The 24,078-nt window shown below is 43.6% G+C and overlaps 1 protein-coding gene across 1 annotated transcript in view; it reads left to right on the plus strand.

The window, feature by feature from the left end:
- FRAS1 (Fraser extracellular matrix complex subunit 1) overlaps nucleotides 1-24,078 on the plus strand; it is a 413,592-nt gene that overhangs the window by 171,328 nt on the left and 218,186 nt on the right. Inside the window, 10 exon segments of the mRNA XM_047719626.1 lie at nucleotides 2,188-2,321; nucleotides 9,607-9,690; nucleotides 11,349-11,450; nucleotides 11,768-11,959; nucleotides 16,326-16,415; nucleotides 18,522-18,557; nucleotides 19,933-19,987; nucleotides 19,990-20,079; nucleotides 21,559-21,702; nucleotides 22,991-23,125. Coding sequence (XP_047575582.1) covers nucleotides 2,188-2,321; nucleotides 9,607-9,690; nucleotides 11,349-11,450; nucleotides 11,768-11,959; nucleotides 16,326-16,415; nucleotides 18,522-18,557; nucleotides 19,933-19,987; nucleotides 19,990-20,079; nucleotides 21,559-21,702; nucleotides 22,991-23,125 — 1,062 coding nt within the window.

Genomic DNA, 24,078 nt, shown 5'->3' on the forward strand with positions numbered 1-24,078 from the left:
ATGTAGCATCACTAACACCAATTCTGCCGGCTGGTCCTTGAGATGACATAACATCTCTAAGACACGCAGAGCAGGAAGCCAGTCTTTCATTTGTCTCTGTGGCATGGTCGCTGTGGAGATTACGCCCGCCTACAAACCACAGCCCCATTCAGCCACGTACTTGGTCCACGTACTCCTTTTATTACATTTCGGGGATATATTTCCCTTCCATTTTTATGACTGAGTAGTAGATACTTCACGATAAATACACATTATGGTTATTCTGCATTACATCCTCTCCCAGCAGATGAAGACTAAAATTATTCTTTTATTTAATAATACCTGGAAGCCATACTCTATTTTTGCCTTTTCCTTTTATTGTTTTAATTAAGTAATTTTATTTTTTCATTATTTTTATTATTTTGAGGGAGGAGCGACATAGGGGCAGAGGGAGAGAGAGAATCTCAAGCAGGTTCCACACCCAGCATGGAGCTCAGCGCCGACACCAGTCTTGATCTCACAACCCTGAGATCAGGAACTGAGCTGAGATCAAGAGTTGGATGCTTAACCATTGGAGTCACCCAGGCACCTCTGCCTTTGCCTTTAAAAAGACCCTGGTTTTTTTCTGATCCCCAGTTATCCCATTCCTGGCATTCCTTTACTCTGGAGAACAAGTACAAGGATTAACAAGTATGCATTGGAAACGATGAAAATACAGTGCTTGCCTCACACATTTCAGATGTCACCCACCCAAGAGGACTGACAGCTGCTTTGGGCCAAAGAACACTGCAACTAAAAATACGTTTATTTGACACACAGAGAGCGATCACAAGCAGGCAGAGAGGCAGGCAGAGAGAGAGGGGGAAGCAGGCTCCCCGCTGAGCAGAGAGCCCGATGCGGGGCTCGATCCCAGGACCCTGAGATCATGACCTGAGCCGAGGGCAAATGCTTAACCCACTGAGCCACCCAGGCGCCCCACTCTCTTAAAAATCCTTGAACAACAGAGTTCGGGGGTGGCAAGCTGGCGGCTGGGTTTGTGGGACCCTTTCTTGCTCTTTAAGAGGTCTTCTCCTTGGCCTCCGTCCTGCCAGTTGGCACTTAGGTGCGTGCAGTCTCCCAGCACCTGCTTCGGGGTCCCCGCTGTGGCTGGGGGCTGGCAGCCTTCCCCGTGATGTGAAATGTTGGGGTCTGAGAGTGGATGGTCAAGGAAATTCTTGAGATGTCTTCGATGCAAAAAACGTACTTTTTTTTAAAAGCTCGGGAAAGAACTGTGGGCAGAAAACTGCGCTGGGGTCGCGAGGAGGGACAGATTACATACTTGCAGGTTGGGACGGGGTCAGGGACAGCATAAGTCTGTAAGGAATTGGAAGCGAGGTTTCTAGGACCTTGAAGGGCTAGCTGCTGTTGGGAAGAGGTCGTTTACTACTGTCTAGTGACATCTTAGCCGTGAGACCCTTCAGACGTGGAGCAGAGGGCTGTGCGCTTGGAGGATGATTGCTAACATGTATCTGAGGCAGCGACGATAAAGTTTCCAAAGGGAGTTTTGTATGCTAAAGAAGACTTACAGAATCCTGGAACTCGGGCTAATTGCCTTTTGCCTCTAGCAGAGTATTAACCTGGAGGCAGCTGAGTTCCTGGAGGAAAGTCATCCTGCCTGTCTTAAGTACTTGTCAATGGGCTGCAAAAGAAATTTATTTTTTTCCTATGTTCTTTTGCCTTTGTTCTCCATATCAGCTGGTGTGGGTTTGGGAGCAGGTGGCTATGAACCCATCTCAGGGAGGCAAGGAGGCAGCGGGATGTAGGACCAATGCATGAACTGAGGCTCCCCGGCACAGGTTACGTTGTCTCACCAGACTTCACTTATAAAACTCAGACAGAAGATTATTAAGAGCTCCATACGATGGGGGTGGCTGGGTGGCTGAGTCAGTTAAGCGTCCAACTCTTGATTTCAACTCAGGGTTATGAGATCAAGCCCCTCTTTGGGCTCCATGCTGAATGTGGGATGGGCTTGGGATTCTCTCTCTCTACCCCTCCCTATCTCTACCCCCCGTTTAAAAAACAAACAGAAGAACTCCGTACAGAGACTGCAGAGTTTTAATCCCCAACCAGAGGGCCCTATATGACTGTACTGTCCACACCCAAGCAGTCAGCCCTGGGATCAGGGTATGCAATCAGTCTCCAATAATCCTTGTTTTTCTGACCTTCCAGAACCTTGTTCCTATGAAGGCCATGTATTTCAGGATGGGGAAGACTGGCCTTTGAGTCGGTGTGCCAAATGTGTGTGTAGAAATGGGGTCGTCCAGTGCTTCACAGCTCAGTGTCAACCTCTATTTTGTAACCAGGTAAGGAAGACAGCCTCCGAATGGATCCTTGCTGGACTATTAACTTCACTGTTTGGGGACTTGGGGCCTCTTCTGAGGTTGTCAATGCAGCCTTGAGAGTCCTAGGAACAAGACACAAAGGCTGTTTTGTTTTCCTTATACTTCTGGAGACCACCACTGACACATTTCTTTTACCCTCAGAAGCTGCAGATAGATCTAATTACGAGCCATTTAAGCTAAGTGTTATGTAATGAAAGTGAGCCTTGGGGGGGTCCACTCAAAGAAGCCACCAGCTCCAGCTGCAGATGTTGCAAAAATGTCGAGTTGAACATCTGGAAAAGTCCATGATATGATCAGGTCTTGTTTCTCGAGGCATAGGTATCGTCCTGCTTTTTAAGACATATGGATGTCTTTGAACATGATTATCCAGACGTACACTTTTTAATTCTTAGAATGATTCAAATTATTAGGATTTTGTCTGGGGAGCTTTAAAAAATCATGGATTTTGTTCTTCATTTAAAGTTCGTCAGATTTTCAAAATATTAGACTCTTCACACAAGCTTAGAGGAGAAAATCAATGGCAAATAAATGTGGGGTACGTGGTATTTTACAGTTTCTGACTCTTCCAGGGGTTTCTGTGGACGTTCCTTGGCAGTTGATAGATAACCACGAAAGGAGTTTGCCTCCAGTGGGATAATAGCTCATTTTTGATCTAAGGAAAAGCTGGAAGCCAACATTCAGTTGATACAGAGCAGTACTTTGTGTCAAATAAAACAAAATCAATAACAGGGCACATTGTGACAATTGGGCAATATTTTCAAAGGTAGACAGAAGGCAATTAGACAGGAAATGCTAAATGCCAAATAAAGGGAAATGCACCTGATTGAAAGACGAGATTGTATTACCCGCACGACCACAACGACGGCACGCGTGTCACATCTCCCCATGCATCACCAAGTCTTCGCCCAGCGCCGAGATTACAAATGAGCTTCCCGGGGGAGCTGCCCCACATCTCATGTTCCGAGGACGCGGCCGTGCAGGGGCGTTTTGACGTAGCACTTTCCAGGATTCCGTCCCCTTGTGTATGGCGGGCAGTTGAGCAGTTTGCCTCCATTGCAGTAAGGAAAGCGAGAGGAGGCGTGGAGGAAACACCCCTTGTGCGCCTTCTGCTTTAAATCGTTGAAACCTGAGCAGACTTCATGTTAGGGGGTAGATATTGGAGTAATTGAAAGTGCTAGTTCCCATTCTTAGAAGCATTACATATAGTGGGGCGCCTGGATGGCTCAGTCAGTGAAGCGTAGGACTCTTGATTTCAGCTCAGGTCATGATCTCAGGGTCCTGGGATCCCGCCCCGTGTCAGGCTGCACGCTCAGCTGGGAATCTGCTTGAGATTCTCTCCCTCTGCCCTCCCCACCCCCGTACTTGCATGCACTCTCGCTCTCTCAAATAAATAAATCTTTTTAAAAAATTAAAAAAATAAAAACACTAACTAAAAAAATAAAAATAAAAACACTCTAGCTTCAACCATTACATCACATAGAGTCTGCATTGAAATATACATAATTAATTTAAAAAGATGAAATTTGGCACCGTACTTTAGAGCTAGTTGATATGTAAGCATTCTGAAGTCTTGAAAATAGGTTGATTTTAATCACTCTTACACTAAGTTTATATTTCTGCCATGACATATTTAAAAAAAAATAACTCTCAGGTTACTTAGAAATAATTTTCTTGATTTAATATCATTAGTAATATTGGATGTTCTGATGATATAAAGGGGTGTTAAAAAATTTAGGCTTTTGATGGAAACACCATTACCACTGTCTACCATCTACCATCATGTCTGTCCTCATCATCACCACATTTTTGGCATTTATTATATGCCAGTCGTTAATTTTCAGAGCTCTGTAATTCTCATCACAATCCTATGAAGAGCTATTATTATCATCCCCTCTTGCCAGTACCTAAAACTGAGGTATGGAGAGCATAAGTGACATGGGTGACACACCACAGTTAGGAAGCCTCAGTGCTTCTCACTTGGGTTCGGCACCACAACCTCAAGAGACCACACCTGACTCAGCCTTTAACCATTGTGTTAAGTGGCCTTCCAAAAAGAGTTACAAAGCATTATCTATACTAACAATCACAGAAGAGCAGTTACTAACAGCGCTGGACACGATTGCAAGTCTTTGGTATGCATCAACTCATTAAATATTAAAAACACACAAGTTCATCAGAAGAAATTATTTCCAGGTCTTGAGCTCTAGAAAAAAAAAACGATTTTTAATGTAAGAGGTTGTTTTTTTTTTTTTCTTTCCTCTTAAATTGTGAAAGGAATCTGTACTTACTAAGGAAAGTTTGGAAAAGGCAAAAGCAGAAAATGATCATTTATATTTCTATCATTCAAAAACACTGTAATGGATTCTTTTGGTAATTTATTTTGATTTTTTGGTAGGCAAATGTGAATATATTTGTTTTTTCATAGTTATAATCACATTTTAGACATTGGTGATAATCTCTGACAAAAGGAGAAATTTCTTATGTTCAAACAGGGTGTTGTTTCCTTAAGGAGGGATCTAAATTCATACCGAGATTACTTGCTACTTTTGTCTAGATGTCATATGAACAGAGTCCTAACCCATCCACATTTTTGTAGTCTCATTAAAATGGTCTGCTCAGTCTGATGAGAGTTGTTCCTGATGATATATTTCTTTAAAGATTTTATTTATTTATTTATTTTTAAAATTAATTTTTTTAAAAAGATTTTATTTATTTGACAGAGATCACAAGTAGGCAGAGAGGCAGGCAGAAGGGGTGGGGAAGCAGGCTCCCCGCTGAGCAGGGAGCCCAATTCGGGGCTCGATCCAAGGACCCTGGGATCATGACCTGAGCTGAAGGCAGAGGCTTTAACCCACTGAGCCACCCAGGTGCCCCTAAAGATTTTATTTATTTGAGAGAGAGAAAGAGAGAGCACAGAGGGGGAGTGTGAGGGAGAAGCAGATTCCCCACTGAGTGGAGAGTCCCATGCAGGACTTGATCCCAGGACCCTGGGATCATGACCTGAGCTGAAGGCTGATGCTTAACTGACTGAGCTACCCAGGCACCCCAAATATTCCTGATGATATTTTTTTTTAGTACAATTTTTTTAGTACTATAGTTTTCCCATTCCCCATATTGATGAATCTGAGTAGGTCGAACTTCGTCTTTGAATGTTCTTTCAAGAAAGAAGAGATTGGACTGAGGGTTGCTGGAGGGGAGGGGGGCAGAAGGGACAGGGTTGCTGGGTGATGGACACTGGGGCGGATATGGGCTATAGTGAGTGCTGTGAATTATGTAAGACTGATGAATCACAGGCCTGTACCCCTGAAACAAATAACACATTAAATGTTAATAGAAGAATTTCAGTTAAAAAAAAAAAAAAAAAGAGAGAGAAGATTGGATGTCTTCTGAGCCACTAAGTGAGAATTATTTTCTTCCTGTATGTATACCTTAGGGATAATTGAAGGGCTCAAATATTGGGGGCAATTATAATTTTTTTCACATCCCAACCCTGTGGGCTCCGTTCTCTGAATCCTGAAATTTAGTGCTATGGAGAAGTCCGAGGTCTGTCTGCTCTTTATTCCACTGTGTTCAACTAGTTTTCTCTATCTTGTAGGCTGTTTCTTTATCTTTATAAATGAAACACTTTTTAAAGGATATTTCTAGGTGAGAAATATGTCTAGAATATGGTACGGCCTTTTCAGGTTTTCTTCAGTTATGGCTTTAATTTAATCATATTCATTCCAATTATTCTCATTCCTCAGAAACACTTACGATGACTCTTAAATTGCTCCCCTCTCTCTCCCTCTCATTACCAATCATAGTCCATCTCATCGTTTCTCACTTCGTATCTTTCCTCGTCATATGGAGAGAGCTTCTCGAGTTTGTATTTACTGTATTTGCTTCTAGTATTGATTTTAATTTGACCATTTCACTTTTTCTTTTAATTCTCCCTTGTTTTTCTTCTCTTTGGTTCATCTGTTTATTTTTATCCTAACCCTTATTCTTTCTTTATTCTTGCTTCTGTTTAATAAAGACCACATTTTCATGCATCTTACTGAAGTTGCAGAATAACTTTCAAGTCTTCTCTTTTAGATCCTGTAGTAGGTAGCATTCAGGAGTCTGTCTGCTCTTTCTCTGAATCTTTAGAACGTTTTTGTTTTGCTCACTCTTCAGCTTTTTTCCCCAAGTTCCTTTCCTTCTGTTTACTCATCCTTGGTCAAGAGAAATCCGTACCTGTGCTTGAAAGCTGTAGGGTAAATGTCCTGCCCTGGCTAATTCCCCTGCTCAGATCCACAGCCAGATGCTAAGGTTCATGTCTCCTTGTCTGAGGGGCTGGTGGGTTTTCAGTCAGGGTAGCTCTATTGTGTAGACATTGGATCTTTCCCGGCCTCCTCTGCCCAGCCCTCCTACGTTTTAAGTCTGGTTTGTATCAGTGCAAAGGTTCTCTCCTGTCTCGGTGAGCATGGGCTTTACCACTTGAGGCATCTTCCTATTCCCCAACTTTTTATCACTCCCTCTACCTTCTTCAACATACATACTTCCCACTCTTTTTTTCTTTCTTTTCTTTTTTTTACATTATGGTTCTGATTAGAAGTAGAAAGAAAGATATTAAGGGAAGTGAGGGCCAGCACCCGACTACCTCAAACAATAGTGGCCACACACGGGGGGGAGGGATCTGGGTTGTGTGTGATATAGAAAGGCAGAGTTAGGCAGAATGATGGTTCTTATATCTATTTAGGTTTACACAGCAAAGAAAATTGTGAAAATTAGAGATGCATTGAAATCACTGCATCAGCAAAGAAAGGCCACAGAACGTCTTATGTTCAATGGGACTTCCTGGTAGCAGTGGTTGGAGGATGGGCTGTTTAATTTTTGGTGGTGAAATCTCTTTCTATATCTGCAGAGGTATCACAGTAGGAAAATATTTTGTCAAGGGCTGTTAGCCATAATACACCCTAAATTTTTATCATAATATGTTTATGTAAGAAATATGAAAAACCATAGTTAAAATATATCCTTAATGGTAGCTCTACCTCAAATTGTAATACACTAACCATATTTTTTAATCCATTCCTGTGATGACTGAGGGTGCCATATTAGACCTGGGGTGGGCAAACTTTTTCTGTAAAGAGCCACATAGTGAATATTTTCAGCTCTGTGTGCCCTTCGGTTGAAACAACTGCTCAGCTCTGTCGTCTTAGCACAAAACCAGCCATAGATAATATGTCAATGAGTGGGTGTGGCTGTATTCCCATAAAAGCTTATGGAAACAGGTGTTAGGCTGGATTTGGCCCATGGTCCATAGTTGACTGGCCCCTGTACAGACTATACATCTGGAAGAGTGGATCTGCATCGCCCCGAATGATAGGAATCAGATATATGACAGCAACAAAATGCAGTGTGAAACGTCTTTCCCATTTTTCTGGCCCACTGTGCCGTTCCCCATCTTGTTTGCATCTCCTGTCTTGCTTTTCGTCACCAGCCCAGGTGAGTTCTCACCTCAGTCAGGCAGTTCTCTTCTATCCTGGCATGTTTTCTCTTGAAGTGCTTTCCCTTCCTGCCCTTGTTGATCTGGATGGGTGAGTAAAGATTCTATTTCCATCAATAAAATATATAATTAGGTATTGCCAGTAAGAATTGGAAAGCTTGATTTTCCTTCTGCCAATATTGCTACAAGTAATCTGTTCTTCCCCCGTGCTCTTGAGTTTGACTCTGCCACTGTACTTGGGTCTAGTCCATGTTAGTTAAGACAGACTGACACTAACTCTATGCTGATTCAAGATTTGTGATCATTACATCTGTTCCCTGTGTACCAACCATTGTATAAGCTCATTTGCTTATTACAGTAAAATTACCAGATAGTATGACATCAGATATGCCTTTATTTTACTTTCTCACTGAAATTTCATTAATCTGAAGAGTTCTGAGGTTGAGAGATGCTCAATGATTTCAATGCATGTCCAATTTTCACATATTCTGTTAAACATCAATGGCCATAATATTTTCCATATAGAAGAATAAAGAAATAAAATAACCTAAACAAGAATACAGTTGTCAGTTTAACTCTAGTGATTCAGTTGTTTGAAGTAAATACCTATTAGATAGTAATGCATTAATCTAAACATACATCATTGGGTTAAAGAACTATTGAAGTATGACTCGAACTGTCCAAGAAAAATTGAATCTCTTGGACGCCCTCCCCTGCCCATGTACTTTGGCTTCATTATTCTTACAGAGTGAGTTCCAAAGCAACCATGGTAATAAAATCTCGTTTTCTGCTTCTTGTAAGAGAAAGTGAAGGTAATCATTCAGAAGCTATCTTCTGTGTAAGACAGACCACTTCTTAGTCCTTAAAACTTGGTTTATTCTAACCCTCTTTCCTCTGCCTTTAATTTGTCTACCTTCTTGCCGTTCAAAAGGTTGTAGTGATAACTCAAAGCAAGATGCTGACTCTTTGGCATTGATGAGGGGACCGTTGCTGTGAAAGTTCTTCTCAGGGGCAGTGGAGACAAATGGTCTGGTATTCTGGGGTGAGAGTGTTAGAGGAGAGAAGTCGGGAGAGGGCCCTGGGGGTTCTTTGGACTACTTAGTCTCTGTCAGCACTTCTCTCTGCTCTTATTCCCAAATATCTAGGAATACAATTGATTCTTCTCATGTCAAAGAACTCCCTAATGCATCTATGTAAGTGTGCGCTCCCATAAAGATGTGTATTCACATAAAGATGCAAAAGAAGAGTGAAGTAGCTTGTCAGGAGAGGGCTGCCTCCATTTTGAGTTTAGCAGTAACTCAGCAGGAGCTTAAGTGCTCTTCAGTGCTGGTGTGGTTGGTGCTCTGAAGTCTCTTTCCCACCATTTGTCGTTACCAGGTCAGCTATGTGACCTTGTACCAGTCACATAACCTCTCTGGCCTTTACTCTTCTTGTTTGCAAAGCAAGGATAAGAACATCTACTTCATAGGGTCACGTAAGCCTTAAAAATGGTGCTGGGGAACATAAGTACTGTTCTTATTGTATTGTATTATTGGTGCTTTTGTTTGTTCTTAGAAGAGGAGAGGACTCGAGGAATGTGCAGACCTCTTAAGAGTCACGGTGACTTTGGAAGTGCCAATTCTTATCAAAGCACCAGGTGACAAATAATAAAGGAAAGGAAATTGCTATTTATGGATGCTTGAGGCACATGTTGAGTTAGCTATCAGTGAAATTTTCTACCATCGTGGATTTTATTAATGTCTCCTTTTGATGCATTGTTCCTTTTTTGGATGTAAGGATGAAACTGTAGTCCGAGTTCCTGGAAAATGTTGCCCACAGTGCTCTTCCCGATCCTGCTCTGCATCTGGCCAAGTGTACGAGGTAACCTTTGATGCACCCCCTGTAGCTGTTTTGACATACGTTCTCACACATATGCCCTCCACCCTTCCAACCACCAGCCCACCCCACCCTCTTGTCTGAGTCTTTGCCAAGATTAGTAACTCGGTACATAAACAGCTTTTTTCTTCTCTTTGTGGGAAGACTTTATGAAAAAATTAAATTGAAGGGGATTAGAAATATAAAGGAATGTGCTGGCTGGCAACACCTGGTTCACGAACCTTGGTGAACCTACTGTTTACATGTCTTGAAGGAAGAAAAGGACTATCATTGGTTACTATCAGTTTACACTTAGGCTGGAGGCCCTGGGGGTGTCGCTCTGCTTTGGTTGGATTGTATGTACTGATATCCACACTGGGGGAGGCATGGGGGTAGTAAGGGAGAGAGGGAAGGGAGGGGAGAAGCTAGTGGTGGTGGAACCTGCACAGTTGAGAATACTATTGGAATAATGTAGAAAACTGTGCCAAACACATAATAAGTGCCAAATAAAAATGAGTTCAACAAAGTGAATGAATGAATGAGTGTCTCTCTTAGGAGTGTCCAGCTGAGCCAAAAGAAGGTTACGTTATTTAAAAGCAAAGAACATATAAAAAATAAACCCAACTACTTCCCTTGCTTGCCAGCCACTCTGAAGAAGACTAAATGGAAATTGGAATTATTCCTCTCAGTAGAGAATCTGGAACAGAGTATTAGGGAATGAATGTCACGAAGTCCAAATCGGTCCCTTGAAATCTGAATGAACATCTGAATAACTGAACGAACAGTTAGTTATGTTCGGACTTTTGTCTGTACTAGATCTGTGTTGTTCGATACAGTAGCCATGCATGGGCCAGGTTAATTTCTTCTGGAAGAGATAGCCTTTATACCTATTGTGATGTTTTTGGTTGCAAGTAACAGAAATACTCCTCTAAAAGTGGCTAAAATGAAAACATTTGTAATCTCACATAACAAGAGGTGCAGAGGTAGGGTGGTGGCAGGGTTGATCCTCTCAACTTTTGATGGTGTCTTCAAGAATCCAAGGGTCCTTTTTTGATCTTTCCACCTGCCGCCTGCAGCATCTTGGCATTTGCACGTCCCCAAGATGGCTTCCTCCGGACTAGCTCAGCCACACACAATCATCGCTAAAGGCTGGTGGGGAAAAGGGACGGCTTTTCTTCTTTCATGGGGAAGAAGGGTCTTTTCTTTGCCCTTCACTGTTCTAGCAGAGTTCCCCTGAGGTGACCTAGGTTAGGATTGGGACAATGCCCTTACCCTAAGGGATGCTGGGAAAATGAGTAGGTGGTAGTGGGAGCTGGGTCTCCTGGCAGAGAAGAAGAGCTAAAGAATGAGCACTCATTAGGCAGCCAATGGGGTCTTCTTATTAATCTGGAGGTTCCAGGGCCCCTTTGTGCCTGGCAGAGAGCAGGCCCTCAACACATCTATGGAATACATACAGTTGAATAAAAACGAACGCGAAGTTCCCCTTGGACATTTGTTGACTTTTTTCTTGGAGGCTGTTGCTGCCTGAATGATACCATTTCTCAGGAGTACATTCAGTGTGGCTCAATTAAAAACTGTAATAAAAACTTACGTGTCTCGTGTGCCGGTGTTTCTATCTGATATATGTGACACTTGATTCTCCACTTTGTCCTTTCTTGACTCAGCATGGTGAGCAGTGGAATGAAAACGCCTGTACCACGTGTGTATGTGACGAGGGTGAGGTCCGGTGCCACAAACAGGCCTGCCCTCCACTAAGATGTGAAAAGGTATTTGAGAGAGTGTGGGCTGGCTTTCAAAGTTTTATCCTGGGTCATTTGAGAAAGGTCTTTCTCAGTCTAGTGTGTCTTTTGAGGGAATCCAAAGTTTTGTGATATTCAGAAATAGTCAACGAAGATAGGAAAGACCTGCTTCGTAAGGAGGAGGGCTGAGGTGGAGAGGAACCTGCCCCAGCCGGGTTAGGTTGGGCGGTAGGGGAAGGGAGCAGCAAACAGTGTTGGCCTTTTCTGTCCTTCTGCCCCACGGGCCCGGATATTCTCAAACTCTCCTGAGAACCACCCTTTACCCGCCATCTTTGTTTCTTCAGGGTCAGAGCAGGGCTCGGCGCCACGGGGAATGCTGTGAGGAATGCGTGTCTCCTGCGGGAAGCTGCTCGCAGGGCGGGATCGTGCGCTACCAGGATGAAATGTGGAAGGGCTCGGCCTGCGAGTTCTGCGTGTGTGACGGTGGCCAGGTGACCTGCCAGACTGGGGAGTGTGCCAGAGTGGAGTGCGCCCAGGTAAGAAGCAAAGGCGCTTCCACGTGGACTGGAGCAGTTTTGTCCAGTGCGGTGGGGGGTCCCTCACCTGCTCCTTCCTTTTCGGCAGCCGCAGAGGCGACAGCCAGGCTGACCACTCACATTTCACAGAGCCTTCCAGCACGAGGGCTCTGTGGTGTAAAATAAATGTCACTATTTGTTCAGACCGACTCGGAACAGCCGCGGGGAGCCTTGAGTCCTCGGTGCATCTGGTCTGATGGGAAGCCTCGAGCCAGAACATGAAGGGGAAGGACATGATACGGGACATCAGCCTATCAGTCCGTGCAGCCGGACCTCGTGGCTGGTGGCCTGGCCAGCTTGCTGGTTGTGAGACAGAGTCCGCACGCAGGTGCTCCCGGGCCCGGCTGCTGGTGCTGGCCCTACCGCAGGGTCCAGCAGAAAGGAGAGCCAGCACCTACCGGCGTTTCTGCAGATCAGGAAAGAATATAAAATGTTTTTGGTTTTGTTTTAAAGAGGGAAGGAGGGAACCTCATAAATAATTAACTCGGATGACCTCTGTTGACTTCTGCTGGCTGTAGAGTTTCTAGAAGTTTCTAACAAAGCAGCCTCTGTTTGGACTATAGATGTATATTGTAGGCAAATTGCTTTTTTTTTTTTCTCTTTGAATTCCGTTTTGACCCACTGCAAAACAAATTGCTTCGAACGTCGTCTCCTTCTCCCTCACCGCTCCCATCCGCCCCACCAGTTTCCCGCAGGGTTGTGGACTGGAGTAGATGAGGGGAACTCAGGAGATCTGAAGCTCGGGATGTCTGTGAAGGCATTTTTCTTTCTCGTTCTGCTCCCCCACATCTCGGCTCCTCTTAGCGCTGAGCCCGAGAAGGAACAACCTTTCACACGGGCTGTCAGGGACAGGGTGATTTTTCATTTTGCCTCCTACTTCTGAGTCTTGGCAGAGCTGAAACGTATTTAGGTAAAGATGGTCTTGCTTTTTGCTATTTATTCCCCACCCCCCCAGGCCTTTTCATTTCTTTTCCTTCTTTATGTCAGGGGAGTCAGAATGGTTGGACGAAGATGAGAAAAACCCGTCATGGTCCTTTTTTTTCCCCTTGCCTCTCTCTCCAGCTGAGACTGGGCTTCCTGGCCTCCCCAGAGGGCCGGGCGGAGGCTGTGTTATTTTCTAAGATCTTAATTTGCCGAATAATATCCCAGCGTTTAAGGAAAATGTGGGAGAGGTGATTCCGGTATGGTGGGCCCTTTAGGAACCTATTTTCAGTGAAATCTGAGCAAAGAGTCTCGATCACAGGTAACAGTTTGACCCACGGTCTCCAAGGCTAATGCGTTTCCAAGTGCCTGCTATCCTCTGTGACAACGACCTGTGGCCCTGTGGGCCAGGTTTTCTTCTCTGTTCTTAGGAAAAATGGGGAGCGACAACCGAGGTGCATGGAGAGGGCCCCGCTCCCCTCCAGTCACCCCCAGCATGGTCTGCTTCCCACTCCCACCCCATCTCTCCGTTACGAGCTCAGGAGTTCTAATGCCTTTAGCCCATTTCTCTTTCAACTAAACTGGTGTCCTCCTGGTGACCTCTGTGTTTCTACCTGTTGTTGAAGGCACTCGGTTCTGAACCGGAAACACTACCAGAAGTAAAATTTTAACCAAAATTGAATCTTACCAAAATATCCCTTAACCTTCTTTCTGTGGCCACACTTCTGGAATAGCTCCATGAGCACTTGGAGTACAAGCTTCCTAACTTCTGCTTCGCGTGGAGATAAAAGATGATCAGACACATTCTGATCTCAAGAGTTCCCAGGCATTTGGGGGAGGTCAGATACATCAACAGAAATCACAATATGCAGTGGCCCCAATGAAGATGGAAATATGGACGAAATGCATTAGAAACACCTGGAGAAAATGACCGTCTGCCCAGGGGAGCGGTGCAAGTGCGCTGTTGGGATTTTTGTTCAACTCTACCCCACTTTCTGCCTTTCCGAGAATATCAAGGTCATTTGATTCCTGGATACCAAGGGTAGATTCGGTCTAAGTGTCTGTACATCCACAAAGAGGCAGAAAAGTAAACTTCTAGAAGAGGAGTCAGAACTGGGCAGGTTTACCGTTGTAATAATGACCACGCTGGTCATCAAGAACAAACGTTCTGAGTAGCATGAAGATCAGCACATAATTTTCCTTTGCTAAAAAAGGAAGGAAAATGGCACGGCCTTGGATTTTGGTCTCCAACCAAATCCCTAGACACCGAAACACGAATAACGCACCAACAGTGAAATAGCACAGTATGAAGATTTTCATTTTTTCCATATTTTGTGTTATCTTTGAACATGAATTAGATGGAAAAGTCAAATGACTTGTTATTGAAGGACCTGGCATTCAACATGCATAAAATCGTGATGGTGGTAGTGATGGGGGTGGGTGGGAGCGAAGCTGATCCCAACGGGCACAGAAGAGGGAGGACGCACGTAGGCGGGAGGTGCATTTCCCTTCTGCAGTGGAGGAAAATTCCCTCAAAAGAGTGTTTCCTTTTCCAGTGGGCCGGCTAGGGACGCGCACCGTCTTTCGTCTGGTGGCTGGATGTTGGAGTGATTCAGTGGGAAGACGTTAGCCAGACTCCATCTGGCCCAGGTGGCAGAATCCTCTTAAAAAGAAGAGAATTAGTTTTGCTCCACAAAGCAGTTTTTCTCCAAGCCAAAGCCAATGCTAATTGCCACAAGCTCCCCACCACAGTGAGCTGCCGTGGTTGGGGGCGTCCAGGCTCCTCCTGCAAATAGCAAATCTACTTAGAAACTCCCCACCTCACCAAAACTGAATCCTTGCTCCCGGGCAGCAAGGCCTGCCCTTGTCCACAGTAGCGTCTGGAGCCTCGGAACGGCCACCCTCCCTGACTTCCCGGGATGAGGCCCGCTGCATTTTCCGTGGGCACCAGAGAAGCAGCCGCGCGTTCTGCCTGTAATCGAAGCACACGTATCAGTGTCTCGATTTAAAACATTGTTTTAAGCAACTTAGATTACATGCACATAAACCCCTCTGTGTGCTTTGAAAGCAGATCTCACCATTCCTGGTTAGGCCTGCAACCCACCCGCTGCTGTGTCACGTTTCTGCAAAACAATTTATATGTAAATCTGCCCCGCGGTCTGCGGTGTCCGCTGCTCACGTTCCGTTCTGATGGACAGTGATCTCTACGCTCACCTTCCTCTTGAATCCGTTTCAGACACTGCAAGACTTAGGATAAAAAGTTACAGCCATCCACGTATGATTGTATTTCCTTTACAAGTTCCTATTTCCCTTCATCAAAATAATACATATTTATTTTAGAAAATTGATACTCAAGAAAAGTAGAAAAACTTTAAAACCCACCCATCGTGCTACAGTTCAACTACAGTTTTGTACTGCACGGTGCTTTTAAACATACAATTCCCTGTGGTTATTCTGTTGCACAATTTCACATATTCCGTTTTTACCTAACATGGTTCCTGCCCCTTTAAATGTAATGTAGATTCCCAAATTAAATAATGTCTTCATTTGAAGAATCATCAACATTCTTTAGAAAGAGGAAAATGCTTTAAAGATACTTCTTATCCTATAGGTATTAGATGTTAGTACATGCATAGGAAAAATTATAAACAGAGATTGTGTCTCTGCAGGCTTGCAGTGGAATTATACTTTTTAAGTGAATAGAATTTATAATTATTAATTTTATAATAAGCACTTGGTACTTTATAATAGAAATAAAAACAACGGAATTACTAATATTGGGAAGTTAAAATAATAAGACTTTGGAAGTTAAGCATCTACCTTCTCAGCGTGACCTTTTTCCTTCTTATAATTAATTAAAAAATAATCAATTGTGTGAGTTGGATAACCATTTCAGAATATAAATAAAATTAGCTGTCTGCTGTTTAAATTTATGCCTGAGACTACATCGGTGCATGAAGGAGTATCCAATTTCATATTCAAGGGAAAGTGTTGGTTGGATTTGAACACTGTTAATGAGACCAAATCACAAGTTCAAACCCTAGTATACTGAAGGACAGCCTGATCCTTTTCTGAAATGGGTAACTCTCCGAGGAATTACAGCAATGAACGGTCTTGGCCATATCTGATTCGTGCGAGCTCCTGCTCATGGGTGGGGACTGGTGAGGGAACCGTGCACAGGTACCACCCGCAGTGGGAATGAACCACGCTCAGAGGGGAGAGCTGCACGGCCTAGATTGTCCATGGGAGGACAACGCGGCAGAGGGAACAAGGTGGGGGGGGCCAAAGCAAAGGGCACGCTAGGGTTTTTCATTCCAGTCAGGGAATCCCGCTGTTTCTGCAATTTGGGCTCCGCTACCTGGAGATGGTAATTTGATATGTGCCTCTGCAATCCTTACTTCTACAGGGTGAAGAATTAATTCACTTAGATGGAAAATGCTGCCCTGAATGCATTTCGAAGAATGGTTACTGTGTTCATGAAGAAAATGCAGAATTCGTAAGTATCAGGCTAATAACTGGAGACTATCACAAATTAATAATTCAAAAGTAGTTTAATGGGCCATTACCTTATACCTTTTAACCATTCATTTTGTTCAACAGATGTGATTGCGTGCCTACTCTGTGCCGGGTACTAGAGACACTGGAAGCAAAATGCGGGCAGAGTCCCTGCTCTTGCGGGGGGCTTATGCTCCGTGTGGGGACAAAGAGGACAGAAGCCCGGCCACATCAGGGGCGACAGGTCTGGTGGTGAGAACAGAGCAGCTAGAGTAGCTGAGGGAAGGGGGATGCTCTCTTACATAAGGTGAGAAGTTTGAGCAAGACCTAAAGGAAGTGAGGAAGCCATGTGGAGGCCCGGGGAGGAAAATGGGCTGGGAAGACAGGCCAGCAAGTGCAAAGGACTGAAGCAGACGTGTGCATGGTGAGTTCAAGAAACAAAGTGAACATGGCCGGCACCGAATGAATGACAGGAAGGGATCTGGCCACAAGGTCCACTAGGTAGCCTGGACACCATGGCTTTACCCTGACACACACAGGCGAGCTCTGAGCACGGTGTTGTGACCCGGCTTACTTGCAAGACGGTCACTTCGGCCACTCTGTGGACGAGCGGCGGGAGTGGGCGAGACTGGAAGTTGTTGTCTGGTGGAAGGTCTTCAGCATAGTCTGGAGGTGGAGATGGGGTCTTGGTCTAGGGAGGAAGTGATAGAAAGTGGTCAGGTTCTGGATTTATTTTGTAGGTAGAATTGAGAGGATTTTCAGGGATGGGATGGGGTGGGTTCAAAATTTCATTTGCTGAGGTTTTATTTCTAAGTCTGTACTTTTAAAAATTATATACACAAAGGAAAAATATTTATTGTAATCTCTTCAGGTTTGCTGAGTTATAGAGCCCATATTTCCCACATGGGGTTTTGGAATGTTGATCAATTGTGTTCTAAAAAATAGGCCAGTTAATCATAAAGACAACTGCCTCATTGACCAATCACAATAAGCTGATAAGAATTGGGATTAAGTCCTTTGATTCCTACGTACGTTTTCTTCGTGATTTGGGAAAATTGCATCTGCCAGCCGGTCTATGCTGGGGAGAGAGCACGGTGTAGGGTTAACAGAGCGGGCTCTAAGTTCAGATATCTGCTTTGCCACATGCTGACTATAACCTTGGACACGTTACTTAGTCCTCATCAGTGAAGAAGGGATAACAACAGTACTTACCTCACGGGGTGATTGAGGTAATACCCGTAAAACACTTAGAACAGTGGCTGGTGTATTAAAAAAATATATAAAAGCTTAAAAAGTGGCATCGTTGTTATTAAGCTATTGGCATTGTTTGTTTCATGAGTGGTTTATAACTTAGTCATCCTTGTTTCTGAAGAATGTAGGAGATTAAAGCCCTCCTATAGATGTTGAATTTCTAATTTCTCGATCAGAGTATCAATTTTCCTACCCTTTTTTGAGGTAAATTAAGCCAGGTGGAATTAAAGAAAAGCAAGTTGGGGTTTTTTTTGTTTGTTTTATTTTGTTTTTATTAAACATATAATGTATTACTTGTTTCAAGGGTACAGGTCTGTGAATTGTCATGCTTACACACTTCACAGCTCTCAGCATAGCACATGCCCTCCCCAGTGTCCATCACGCAGACACCCCATCCCTCTCGCCCCCCTCCCCTCCAGCAAACCCTCAGTTTTTTAAGGAGTCTCTTATGGTTTGTCTCCCTCTCTGGTTTCATCTTGTTTTGTTAGAAGAACAAGTTGTCTTAAATGGTCTAAACCCCGTAAGTCATGCTGTGGTACCTTACGAGGCTGAGAGTTTGCCCCTACAGGCTTAGACCCCTTGACTATGATGCCTCATGTTGAAGTAAATTGAAATCAAGTGCTTAACCCAAAGCGAGAATAAGAATTCAAAATATATTTTCAATACGGCATACTGTCTTCACCTCCTATCATATGCTTTTCTTGTTTTTTGACATATATAGATTTTTTTCTCTATTCATAACAAATGAAGTTGCATGTTACTTGGGCAAAATGGATAAGTCTTAAATGTGAAAATAAATAGATCAGCCTAACGGTGATTTTAGTAGTACGATAAATACATTTCTCTTTGTTCCTAGATGTCCTCAAATGCAAGTAAAGTTAAGCGTATTCCAGTAAGTACAGACTTTTAACTTGTACACATATACTTATAGAGTTGTTCTAAGCTTGTCCTGGGGAACTTTAATGTCATAGTAATTTATGACAGTTGTGTTTGATGGCACTGTGGTCCAGTTAATGATAATTAGGACTTTGACTTATTGAAACTTTGCTCCTTCCTTTACCCTATTTTTCCCCCACAGGTAATATTTCTCTAACTACGAGCTCCCACACATACCTTTCCCTTTTTGTGATGATTTTCTCCTTCTGATTTTTTCTGGCCTAGAAAATTCAGTTTAACCATCAGTGCAATTTCATGTTCCTCAAAACATTGAGAGCTTTTGGGGTTTGGGAGTGTTAGTTCCACAAAACAAAGCTGAGTTTTCATTCTTTCAAGGTTTTATGCAGGACAACATTGTATGGTTTCTTTTTAAGGGAAAGTGCAAGCACCTTTGCTCACACAGAGCAAGGTTGTAATTTTGGAGGCTGTAGAATAAGGGGGGCTGAAGATCCAGACTGCCTTGAAAGGGAAGTAAAGCCCTTCTGCCTTCTCAAGATAATATTCCTGGTTTTTCTAAAATTGTCATTGATTTTTGCTAACTATAGCCACATCGTTTGGAATATTCAACATCATTTGGCTTAATAAACATTGTATCAAATATTTGTATTATAATATGCTCTAATATTCTCCCCTGTCTTACCTCCTTCGTCACCCCAAAACATTCGGGTAGGAACCTTCATCTCTTTCCTATCTCCAGGGTGAGTGGGATAGTGAGCAAAAAGGAATTGTTCTTTATAATTCACTTTGAATTCTCCATCAAAGTGCTAAAGTTTATTACCATAATTTGCTTGGCTGAAAAGAATATTTAAGCATGAGAAAGCCCGTGGCACTTCTACAGCGCACTACAAACGGTCGTGCAAGAGCTATCATTTTGAGAATGTAATGACTCTGCTGTTGCTCTTGTTGCAGTAACCATAAGGAAATTCAGGGCTTTAACCAGCTTCCCACTGTTATTATAAAGATTGTATGTAATGTTCCTGCTAATCACTAGGTACATAGAAATCCCCTCTGGTGGTGGTTTTCTTTTGGGGGGGGGTTTGGTGAGATAGGCTGAGAAACAAGGGTTGTAGGCTTCTTGCCTTTTCCAGGAGCCCCAGAATCTTGTTTATATCTGTCTGCCCTGGGTTGTACTTCAAAATAAATCAGTTATAAACAAAGAAGGAGAAATATTTCCTCTTAATTTAGAATGCTTCAACTACTACTGTCTTATCAGAGGTAGGTTTGCATGGTGGTTTGCATTTTGTTCATTATGGAAATTATAGTTCTCCACCAGCCAACTGTCTTGTGAACTTCTGCAGTTCTGATAGCGCCATTCTTACTGTTTCGTACAGGATGGGGAGAAGTGGGAGGATGGCCCTTGCAAGGTGTGTGAGTGCCGGGGCTCTCAGTCACTTGCTACGAACCCTCTTGTTCACCGTGTCCAGTGGCCACACTAGCCCAGGTGGTGAAGGGACGGTGCTGTCCAGATTGTACGTCAGGTGGGTCCGTGTCCGATTGATTTCTGCTGACATATCTTCACGGCCAAAAAATTCTGAGAGATCTTCTTTTTTCCCTTCTTACTTTTTTTTTTCTTAAGTCACCTACTGGGTTGGTTGTTTCGTTTGATCCTTGCTAATTTTTCTATAAATGATGTAACTGAATCTTTCTCTGTATATTTGCCAAACTCAGCAGATTATGGGCAATGTGATCTTGGCCAAGTCGTTGACCCTCTCTAAATCTTCACTGCCTCGTTGGTAAAATGCGCCTGATCTACCTTGAAAAATGATTATGGATATCAAATAACATAAAGTCTGAAAACTTGTAAAGGCAAATGCATGTGTTAGAACTCTTCCGTTGTTGAATCTGTAAGAGCAGCTGCTGGAAGTTTGTTACAGGTGTCCGTTCTTTTTTTTTTTTAAGGGGAGCTATTAAACAGATGGTTCCTTTTGGAGTTCTCAAATGGGTTTTTGAAGTTTAAAGACTCATTAATTTCTTCCAAAAGAAAATTTTATCTACTTGTTCTGCAACTCTGCTTTTAAATCACCTGGGGTTGAATTAGTTCCAGTTAATAATTGTTGGCAAGCTCTGGTGTTGCTCTGGCTGTACAGTAATTTGCCTGTAAGCTTAGCCTCTCTTGAAAAAGTGGCATTTTCTTCCATTCGTATTTCATAATTAATTGTTTTCATCTGCGGGCTGCAATTTTTTCATATTGGTGGTTGCTTTTGTTGCACTCAACTTATTTTGGCTAATCATAGTGTTTCTATGAAGAGCTTATCATGGGAAAAGCAAAGCAACTTTATGGTTTAATTATCTTACCTTCACCAAAGTGGCTCCCCGGGCTTTCCAAAACAAATATTTAGCATATTAAAATGTACAATACCTTGAAAATCAGGTCCTTGACAACTTCAGAACCCGAAAGAAGTCCTTTGCTGACAATTGTCACTGAATTCAATGATAATCCCAGTTATTGGGAATGAGATTTGAATTTTGGAGAAAAAGAAGAAAGCTTTTTTTCTTTTCTATTTTAGAAAAAAGAAGAGAGTTTTTTTTTTTTTGAGAAAATGACTTTTTAAAAATTGTGCTTTGTCTTAACTTTCTGTGCATACCAAAGCTTAAGAAGAACGTCTAAGAAATCATAAATTATTGAATTCATTTTAACCGTGTATTACGGAGCTGGTAATTCCTGTTTGCAGAGGCATTCCAGTGGGTAGAAGCATTAACAGGGCCGTTCAGTCATGTTTTTAGTATCTTCTCTTTAGAGCTACCAGAGACAGTAATAATATTTCGGAGAAGGAGAGGTTCTTTGAAATCTTACATTGAAGTCACTTCTGCTATTTGGGGGCCTTTTTAATATCTAAGTTCCAGAGTTTTCTGTTCTTCATATTCTATACAGCTGCATATGCTCTGTAGATTCTGGGAATGTGAGAGAAATCCTGTGGTCTTTACTAAATTCTCCTCTCCTTTGTCCTTGGTTGTAGTTCATTGCCACCCAGACTGCCTTACCTGCTCTCGATCTCCGGAGCACTGTGACCTCTGTCAGGACCCCACAAAGTTGCTGCGGAACGGACAATGTGTACACAGCTGTGGTCTGGGATTTTACCAAGCTGGTGCTCTCTGTTTAGGTATGTCTCTGGGCAGGCAGCCCAGAAGTGGACTGAGGCTCACTGTTGTCAATGAAGGGGTCCATGCATGCAGGAAATGCACAATTTCCGAAAACCATTAGAAGGCAGGAACCTCAGCCGTGGGTTACTTGGCCTCTCTACCTGCAGGCTTCTTGCTTCTAATGTTTCGCAGGTGTTTAGATGCTTACTGAGAGAGGTGATGTGGAGGTCAGATGTTACTAGGTGGTTGTGATGGGATTTTTCATTTTTTGAAGACTTTCCAAAGAAAGTAATATCGCTAGGATTCTTAGTGTCATTTATACAACACTCAGTTAATCCAAGAGAGAACTTCAGAATTGACATGTGCATTTGAGATCCCTTACTAGAACTTTCTCATTTTGTAAGTGGGGAATGTGGGGGCCAGAGGAATCAGCTGGCTTGCTCAAATTCACGCAGATAATTGGCAGTAGAGTTTATCTCCAATGGGGGATCCACAATGGGTCCATGTCGCTTTTCAGAGTTCTTCGGCGTCTGAGAAGATTTTCCCCGGCAGGATTTGGTTGTTTGAGGCCAGATCATTGTTACTTTTCCTTATCTCTGACTCGTGGAACTAAGTATGCACTTAAGAGTGTATTGGTTTATATCCCGGCTCTCAGTATTTAACTGCTCTCTGCCTCAATATTCTTACCTGAAAAGTGGAGTAGTGCTGACTAGTACCTTCCTCAGAGGGTTCCTGGGAGGACTGAGTGTGTTAATACACATGAAGTGTCTAGAATAGCTTCTCAGATATTGTCAAGCCTCAATAAAGCTTCACCGCTTCTATTATTTTGTAATTATTTATTTCTCCCCACTTTCTTTCCTGATTCCTAATCTTTGGCCTTTTTGAAAGTTATTTCTATCTCCACCGTGGGTTGTGGAAGAAAAGAGACAAGGGGTATTCTTAGGAAGTGGTTGAGGGAGAAAGATATTGGGGCCTGTTAGGTAACAAGAGCAGGAGCCAAACTTCCTGGCTTCAAATGCCAGGTTTGTGTGACCTTGGATAAGTGACTTAACCAGTGACTTGTTCCTCAGGTGAAGAAGGGTTGTTGTGAAGATTAAATGTTCCTACAGAGGAAGCGCTTGGAGCAGAGCTGGCATGAGATATGTGCTGTATAAATGAAGGCTGGCCAAGGGGCTCTCTGCCTTTCTTGTTCCCAGTATCTCCAGGGACTCAGAATTAGGCCACGTAAGAGTTGGCACAGGGGTGACATGTTTGAGCTAATCAGAGCTGCCCTTTTTCTCTTTCCCCCCACCCCTTGCCGGGAGCCAGCCTGCCAGCCTCAGTGCTCCACGTGCGCCAGCGGGCTGGAATGCTCGTCCTGCCAGCCTCCGCTGCTGATGCGGCGCGGCCAGTGTGTGTCCTCCTGCGGGGACGGCTTCTTCCAGGACCGCCACTCCTGTGCAGGTAAGCCTGGCCCAGCCACCAAGAAAGCCAGCCCCACCTCTGAAAGATCTGGGGCTGCCTGGAGCTGTGAGCAGTTGTTCAAGTATGAGAGGAAACTGAGCCAGACTCCCGAGGGGCCGAGAACCATGGAGGAGAGAGACGACACGTGTTTTTACAAACTTGTTAGTGCTTTGGTGACGTGTGCGCATGTGGTAAGATTTCTCAAGGTCCTTCTGCACGTGCCGGGGGCCCTGGAGCAGTTCTTAATTCGGTTCGGGGTGGTCACTGTGTCGTAAGTTAGATTCCTTCCTCTTGTAAATAAATACACAGCGCTTACGTGAAAACAAAGGGAGAAGCAGATCTCTATTTTTTTCAAAACTCAATTTCTACCTGAAGAGAAAGGGAGAAACAGAAATAAGAAAGTGACATCGTGATCAGAAAGTGGGACAGGATGATGGCGTTTACATTTACTCTGACTTTAGTGTCTGTATACTAAGTCCAAGTGTAATACTACGTGTACACAAAGTCTAAGTGTTGCTTGTACTGGGCCGTTTTTCCAGTAGTGATTGTAATCATGAGTAAAGTAAAAATGTATAAAGAATTTCTTAAATGCAAGAATAGGAAAAAAGTAAGGGCGTGCAGGAATGGGAGACGGGGTAATGGTGGAAGCAGAGAAGGGGCAGAGTCCTAGGCTCGTCCGCAGGAGACAGAGAATCCCGTGTGCTCTGAATCTGAGCCAGGGTGCCCCGGGGTAGGCAAACCTGAAAAGGCAGACAGGCTAGAGGGAGGGTCTTGGATGTCTTGCGAGGAACGGGGGTAGCTGGCTCCGCCGCTGAGCAGGACGGGATGCGGACATGTGATGGAATCGAAGCAGGGCCGGTCTGACGGTCAGCTCATATGCTCCCCACTTTTATGCCCTTGGCTAGATTTTTCAGGAGGATCCTTTGGCGGGAATGTGGCATGGCAGGTCCTAC

Source organism: Lutra lutra, chromosome 2, assembly GCF_902655055.1.
Source record: "Lutra lutra chromosome 2, mLutLut1.2, whole genome shotgun sequence".
NCBI lineage: Eukaryota > Metazoa > Chordata > Mammalia > Carnivora > Mustelidae > Lutra > Lutra lutra.